General features: G+C 41.6%; 1 protein-coding gene across 2 annotated transcripts; it reads left to right on the top strand.

The window, feature by feature from the left end:
• Positions 1–128: 128 nt before the first annotated feature.
• Positions 129–6345, top strand: fxyd12a (FXYD domain containing ion transport regulator 12a; the record flags this gene model as incomplete). 2 transcript variants are annotated; one of them, XM_045702894.1, is made up of 6 exons in its annotated part: positions 129–196; positions 3523–3560; positions 4549–4584; positions 5136–5210; positions 5522–5553; positions 6235–6345. In XM_045702894.1, coding segments are annotated over 6 exons (282 nt in total), but the record flags the coding sequence as incomplete, so codon positions are not given.
• Between the last annotated feature and the right edge of the window lie 2145 nt (positions 6346–8490).

The following is an 8490-nucleotide window of genomic DNA, read 5'->3' as shown; positions in this document are numbered from 1 at the left end:
TGAAGGCCACGCTTTATCGGCCTGTAAACATGTAAATGACTGGCCGATGGGGTAGGGCAAGCCGGCAGGCTGAATTATGGGGGAGGGAATGGGGTAGACGGGGCAGGTGACGACTGGAGTGCAGCTGACTACAGAGACAGAAGGAGACACACCTGAGAGGATCTCACACAGCCAGAGGAGCCTTCCAGCACCACAGGTGAGTCCAACCTGGTTCTACCGAACGCTATGACTAGAGATTGATAGACCGTTGGTACTTCAAATACGTAATAAGAGCACTTGTTGGATAAATGTATACCTACTGAATTATTGCTTATTTAACTCAAGGAACTCATAAGCAATCACAGCCAGCTAATCATGTATAGTTGGGAAATACTGTGTAAGGGTTGGGAAAAGGGCCAGCTTTTCATAAATCATCAGATTTTGATCCCAATCTTTATAATATCAATAACATGGTGTATTACTCTTCTATACATACATATTGATCAGTGGAAGGGAAAACTGTACTGGTCTATAATTACACTGAATAATATTATCAAACTAGCAATAAGCCTTTATTGATGTTGACTTTCTCAGGGTGTTCTACAAATCACATTCAATTTGACTTGTCCCAGGCGCCGAATACAACGGTGTGAACTTGACTGTGAAATACCATATTGAGTACATTTTACACTGAGTAAAAGCAGAAGCATTCTTGTCTCATATGAATGCCTTTTAGAGGGTGATTGCAGGGGGTGTCAAGGTTAATGAATTAAGCTGACATTTAGGCAATAAATAACTTTTCTATATGCTAAAGTATGTCATCCATTCATTGAAAAATCACACACAGAATACTGAAACACATACAGTAAATCAAATCAAATCACATTTATTTATATAGCCCTTCTTACATCAGCTGATATATCAAAGTGCTGTACAGAAACCCAGCCTAAAACCCCAAACAGCAAGCAATGCAGGTGTAGAAGCACAGTGGCTAAGAAAAACTCCCTAGAAAGTCCAAAACCTAGGAAGAAACCTAGAGAGGAACGAGGCTATGAGGGGTGGCCAGTCCTTTTCTGGCTGTGCCGGGCGGAGATTATAACAGAACATGGCCAAGATGTTCAAATGTTCATAAATGACCAGCATGGTCAAATAATAGTAATCACAGTGAACAGGTCAGGGTTCCATAGCCACAGGCAGAACAGTTGAAACTGGAGCAGCAGCACGGCCAGGTGGACTGGGGACAACAAGGAGTCATCATGCCAGGTAGTCCTGAGAGAGAGAAAAAGAAAGAAAGAGAGAAAGAGAGAATTAGAGAAAGCATACTTAAATTCACACAGGACACCGGATAAGACAGGAGAAATACTCCAGATATAACAGACTGACCCTAGCCCGCTGACACATAAACTACTGCAGCATAAATACTGGAGGCTGAGACAGGAGGGGTCAGGAGACACTGTGGCCCCATCCGATGATACCCCCGGACAGGGCCAAACAGGCAGGATATAACCCCACCCACTTTGCCAAAGCACAGCCCCCACACCACTAGAGGGATATCTTCAACCACCAACTTACCATCCTGAGACAAGGCCGAGTATAGCCCACAAAGATCTCTGCCACGGCACAACCAGTCAAAAGTTTGGATACACCAACTCATTCCAGGGTTTTTCTTAATTTTTACTATTTTCTACATTGCAGAATAATAGTGAAGACATGAAAACTATGGAATAACACATACGGAATCATGTAGTAACCAAAAAAGTGTTAAACAAATCAAAATATATTATATATTTGAGATTCTTCAAAGTAGCCCCCCTTTGCCTTGATGACAGCTTTTCACACTCTTGGCATTCTCTCAACCAGCTTCATGAGGTAGTTGGAATGCATTTCAATTAACAGGTGTGCCTTGTTAAAAGTTAATCTGTGGAATTTCTTTCCTTCTTAATGCGTTTGAACCAATCAGTTGTGTTGTGACAAGGTAGGGATGGTATACAGAAAATAGCCCTATTTGGTGAAAGACCCAAGTCCTTATTATGGCAAGAAGAGCTCAAATAAGCAAAGAGAAATGACAGTCCATCCTTACTTTAAGACACGAAGGTCAGTCAATCCATAAAATGTCAAGAACTTTGAAAATGTCTTCAAGTTTAGTCGCAAAAACCATAAAGCTCTTTGATGAAACTGGCTCCCATGAGGACCACGACAGGAAAGGAAGACCCAGAGTTACCTCTGCTGTAGAGGATAAGTTCATTAGAGTTAACTGCAGCCCAAATAAATGCTTCACAGAGTTCAAATAAAAGACATGTCTCAACATCAACTGTTCAGAGGAGACTGCGTGAATCAGGCCTTTATGGTTGAATTGCTGCAAAGAAACCACTACTAAAGGACATCAATAAGAAGAAGAGACTTGCTTGTGCCAAGAAACACGAGCAATGGACATTAGACCTGTGGAAATCTGTCCTTTGGTTTGATGAGTCCAAATTTGAGATTTTTGGATGCAGAGTAGGTGAACGGATGATCTCCGCATGTGTGGTTCCCACCGTGATTCATGGAGAAGGAGGTATGATGGTGTGGGGGTGCTTTGCTGATTTATTGTGATTAATTTAGAATTCAAGGCACACTGAACCAGCATGGTTACCACAGCATTCTGTAGTGATACTCCATCCCATCTGGTTTGCGTTTAGTGGGACTATCGTTTGTTTTTCAACAGGACAATGACCCAAAACACACCTCCAGGCTGTGAAAGGGCTATTTGACCAAGGAGAGTGATGGAGTGCTACATCAGATGACCTGGCCTCCACAATCAGCCGACCTCAACCCAATTGAGATGGTTTGGGATGAGTTGGACCGCGGAGTGAAGGAAAAACAGTTTACTACATGATTCCATATGTGTTATTTCATCGTTGTAATGTCTTCACTATTATTCTACTATTATTCTTCACTATTATTGACTTAGGGATGTTTTAATCTCACAATCCATGCAATTAATGATTAAAGGCATAGAGATTTAGATCAAACGAACAGAACAGAGTACTGATTGTGTGTGTGTGTGTGTGCGTGTGTGTGTTTGCGTGTGCGTGCATGTGTAAATCGATATCTCTACTACCGTCTCTAGGAATTAGTCAGATATATGAAGATTAAGAACCAGTTAAAGCAGTTTGTTTGGACATCTAGTGTTCCTTATCCTGTCAACGGACATTCATAAAAACTGGATAAAAACATTAAAAACCATTCCCCAGATTTATTAAAACCAGATTATTGAAATGTAATCTGTCTGAATCCATACCCACATGAGACAATGGGTTTCAGAACTAACAGAATGCCTGTTCTCATTGGTAGTGCTACTGAGATAAATTATTTGCTAACTAGACAAACTAAAATATGTTACATTTTAACCACTTTTTCCCTGTCAGCAACGCCGGTGTCAAACAAAAAACTGATTTTCTAAGCATACCATACTACAATGAATGACTTGGGATCCAACAAATGTTATTGTAGGCACGGATACAGCTTTTGTATATCTCTTACTCATTTCCTTCATCCTAACAGACACTCACACAGACCAGCCACCATGTCTGCCGCTGGAGGTACGTTTTACACTGCTGAATTTCAATTACCGCTCATAGACACAAATAGCTCGTTTTTTGCCCAGAGGTCTAAAGTTTTGACTCACTATGTTATATTATAGTTCATGGTGATTGACCATAATACATTTAATTTGTCCTGGAGATGGAGATCATGCCCATAGGTATCTCCTCTAGTCCCGGTTTTCTCTTATACCATGGGTTTATCAGGCAATAGCAACAACCTGTGGCCTGTTTCATGTACATCATTAGCCAGTCAGGTAACGGGCAGAGAGCCACAGGGAATCATTTGCTAGCTCGTTGTTCTAGCTACATAGTAAACGTTGATTTGCTAGGCTATAGCTATAGAGACCGACACAAGCTAGTTAGCTTCGCAGTGCACTGTGAGACATACAGTACAAATCCCAAAGCACCTTCACGTAGTCAAACAAACCACTCTCAGTCACCACTACTTCCCGTTGACTGAGTGAGACACAACATATTAGCCTGCTCCTTATCTATGGAGCGGCCAATACAAAACAGGTACCATGGATCATCAAAACATATAGGCGTGACCTGCTCTGGGAGATTTACATTGACTTTCTGTGGGTCAGGTTTACTTTTGAGTCAGACATGTATTATTAGAAACCGGGACATTCGAGCCCTGGATGCTGATTGGCTGAAAACCATGGTACTGTATATTAGACAATATGGTGTATGTTTGTTTATGTACATTGCATGGGGATCATTAAACTGCATGGCATTTGAAATTGGGCCACAGAAAATCCACAACCATAAACATAGACAGGAGCCTCCTGCGTAGGCAGCCATTTACACTTACCCAGATCTACCCCTCTCATGGGACAACAGTATGTTTCTTTGTCTACTCTATTTCTGTCACTCCTCTGAGTGTACCGGTCTGTAGAGTGAACCGGTCTGTAGAGTGTACCGGTCTGTAGAGTGTGGATGTCCTCTTGGAACATAACTCATGTGTTCTCTGCTCTCTCCTCAGCTCCTGAGTACGACCCTGATGCAGAATTTGTGTACGGTAAGAGACAACAAAATGGTACTGCAGGAAAGGATTATCTGATAGACAGTAATTTGGTAATTCGATAACGCCTAATGGCAAGGAGAGAATGAGTGAGCTAGAGAGAAAGAGAGAGCGACAGAGAGAGGGAGAGAGAGAGGGGGAGAGAGAGAGCTGTTGCCACAAGAAAAGGGCAACCAGAGAAGAACAAACACCATTGTAAATACAACCCATATTTATTTTTATTTATTTTCCCTTTTGTACTTTAACTATTTGCACATAATATCACCTTTTTTTGGAACTTTTTGTGATTGTAATGTTTATTGTAAAAAACTTTTGTTTCTTATCTATTTCATTTGCTTTGGCAATGTAAACACATGTTTCCCATGCCAATAAAGCTCTTAAATTGAATTGAATTGAAATTGAGAGAGAGAGAGAGAGAGAGAGAGAGACAGAGACAGTGACAAGAACAGAGACAGAGACAGAGACAGAGACAGAAAGAGAGAGAGAGAGAGAGAGAGAGAGATGTTGCCATGAGTGAGCTTATGATGAGTGTGTCCTCTGTGTTGTAGACTACCAGACTCTTCGTATTGGAGGTCTGACCTTTGTTGCGGTCATCATGATCCTGTCTGTTCTCCTGCTGGCCAGTGAGTTCCCAGACCAGACTGTGTGTGTGTGTGTGTGTGTGTGTGTGTGTGTGTGTGTGTGTGTGTGTGTGTGTGTGTGTGTGTGTGTGTGTGTGTGTGTGTGTGTGTGTGTGTGTGTGTGTGTGTGTGTGTGTGCGTGCGTGCGTGCGCATGTGCACTCTCTCCAACCTGACTGACATCTAACAACCCCATTTTAAACCAATTTAATGATAGTGTTCTCTATTGCCTTGCTGTCTGTTAGGGGCATGGAGAGTGCTGTAATAGACAGTATCATCAGTACTCACTGATTGTCTTTCTCTCTCATCCCCTAGGCAACAAAATCCGCCAGTGTGGAAAGCCCAGGGTGAGTGTCCTGATATCAGACAATGGAATACAAAGATGAGATACAGGCTACATCTTGAATGAGAGGCAGTCCACATCCCTCCGTCATTGGTCAAGAAATGAAAATGTGGTGTTGTTGATGCCACAGTGATCCATTGAGCAAGTTGCTCTCAGGGAAAGCAGTTATGAAGCAGTATTTAAGTGACATCTGCTGGTCATTTTGAGACATAGAGTAAGGGGTCTGGAAGACTTACTTGACTGAAGTGCTCCTATAAGGAGCATAGGCCATTGATGAATGCCATCCATCTCACTCGGTTTGGGCCAGGTTTTTCCAGGTCACACCAGTTGTGGCAGCTCTTAATCATTTCTCCCTGAACGTCTATCTTCCAAGTGTTTCTTGGGTACTGGAAGAATGCGAGATTATTCATGAATGAGGAATGATGGTCCACAATGTACATAGTTCTAATGAATCAGTTGTACATATTACTATAGGTAATAGTAGGAGTAATTTAGGCTTTCATTCACATTCATACCAAAATCCATTAGTTAAATTCTTGACTATGTTACATCTATCTACTACACCTGAAGGGACGAATATAAATGGCATTGTAACGGTCACTATTTTACAAGTCACTATTTTTACAAGAGGATATTCTGTGAATTCTATTGTTAATGTCCTGCCCTTCTGCTATGTGTGTTCCAGCAAAGAAAGCTTGAAGAGGTTCACCTACCGTAGCATGGCTGGGCACTTGTATGTTGTTGACTGTATTGTGTGAGACTGCGTTCCTTTTGTATTGATAAACTGTAGACCCACTGTAGCTGTCCTGTGTTTATTACAAAGTAAGTTGAAAATTAACCTGTGTAAATTTGACAAAGTGTTACACTGGGTTGCAGATAGCCTATCAGTTACCAAAAGGTCACTAGTTTGAATCCCGGAGGTGACAAATCTGTCCATGTGCTCTTGAGCAAGGCACTTAACCCTAATGGCGTCGGTAAGTCGCTCTGGATAAGAGCATCTGCTGAAATGTAAATTAGTCACTGAGATCATGTAATTCTGTGGTATTAGGCCTTTCCTGGCCAAGTAGTACTGTAGCCTCTATGTTAGCAGACGCCTACAATGAACCACTGCCAAGAGGACTGGATATTAATGGCTCAGAAAGTTAAGTGCCCAGTAACTGTAAACGTGATGGTACAAACCCTGCTGTCCGCTCTCAATCATTTCAGTAGTGAATTAATACCGTATGTGGCCACGAGATGGAAGCAAAACATTATTTAGCCGTGACCATAGACTTGTCTTATGCTACGAGCAAACCTGAAAAACATCCAAGGGTATATTCATTAGTTGGATTCCGTTGCAAAATGTTTCGTCTGTTTAATCCGAAAGCTGTTGACTTCCGTTTAGTTCTTAAACGGAAATTGTAGTTCAGCCAAGTCCCTCTTAAAAAAAATATCCAGGTGGAAGAAGTTGGATTGAACCCCACAGGCTTCATTCCACGTTGGAGCATGGAGGAATTGTTCGTTTATACACGTGCAGCTTGTGCCAAACACTTCGCAGACTATTCGGATTGGAATGGCAACGAGTGGAAACCATACATTTAAAAGGAACTACAACTTTCGTTTTTTAAGAACTCAGCAGCTTTTATGAAACGTTGAAGAGCGTTCGGAGTAAACGGTTTCTGTTGCAAAATGTTTTGCAACGGGAACCCAACTAATGAATACACCACATTTTAATAGACTAGTAGGCTTAGTCTACTCACCTCTTTCTTTGTCCGTTTTGTGCAGCTCCTGCAGGACCTCCTCTAGGTCAAAGGGCTCAGCAGTGTCATTTTGTAAACAACAGCTACACTGTATTAGGGTGTGAATACACACACACATACACACATACACAGAGACTAAATTACCTATCATCATCCTGTTGTGATCATAATCTTTCTCACTCTTTTACATTTCCTTGATCACCATCTCTCTCTCACACACACACGCACATGCATACACGCAGGCAGGAACACACTCTCACACACACACCTACCTACCTATAGGCTAAATGGGTGAATATCCTATGGACATTTAACAAAACAGTCAAGATTTTTAGCTTATAGTTCTCTGAACTATCAAAAATCATCCTATCTTTAATGTGTTATCCTTTCCATGAATTCCCATGATCTTGCAACCTTGTAAAATAGCCTAGATAGTGACCACCTCTACCTATATTTCATTTCACCTATTTTATAGTCACATAATTATTAGCCTAAGCTAAAAGAATGGACGTTATTGTACAGTTTTCAATGTCACTGACCGTAGGCCATGCCTAGGCTATAGATGAGGCCTGGGCTACGTGAAATGTGTTGCACCCAATGACTGTGCACAGTATATGACTGTATGCACCACATGCTGTTGTTTTTACTGAGATATTGAACTCGTTTTGAAGTGCATCATCTTGCTATAGGCTACAGGCAGCGTTGGATGATTATATCGTGCTGACGATGACAAAGTGCATTAATCATGGCGCCAGGGCCGCGCTTGACTAATTATCCCAGAATAAATAAGTTGTTAGAGCCAGGGACAGTAGCTGTCAGTGGAAAGTCCACAACACCACGACGGCAAACATCTTCCTTCCCGAAACAAGGTTATTTAGCCTAGGCAACTGCATAATATATTCCTCCATCTCAATCTTTGTTTCAGACTTCTAGAACAACAAAGAGGAAGAGGCAGTGAGTCAAAGCATCGTCTCTGCTTTAGTTTTCGAAATTATTGGGAGGAGCTGTATTTTACATATTCATTTATTCTGAGCACATTTCCATTTGTTGGCAATGTCAATTCTTGCTAATAAAATCGAGCACACCGCCATGCAATCTCCATAGACAAACATTTGCAGTAGAATGGCCTTCCTGAAGAGTTCAGTGACTTTCAACGTGGCCGCATTATAGGATGGCACCTTTCCAACAAGTCAGTTCATCAA

The sequence above is a fragment of the Salmo salar genome, chromosome ssa20 (assembly GCF_905237065.1).
Source record: "Salmo salar chromosome ssa20, Ssal_v3.1, whole genome shotgun sequence".
NCBI lineage: Eukaryota > Metazoa > Chordata > Actinopteri > Salmoniformes > Salmonidae > Salmo > Salmo salar.
The sequence above is the reverse complement of the archived record's forward strand: the minus strand, read 5'-3'. Positions and strand labels throughout refer to the sequence as shown.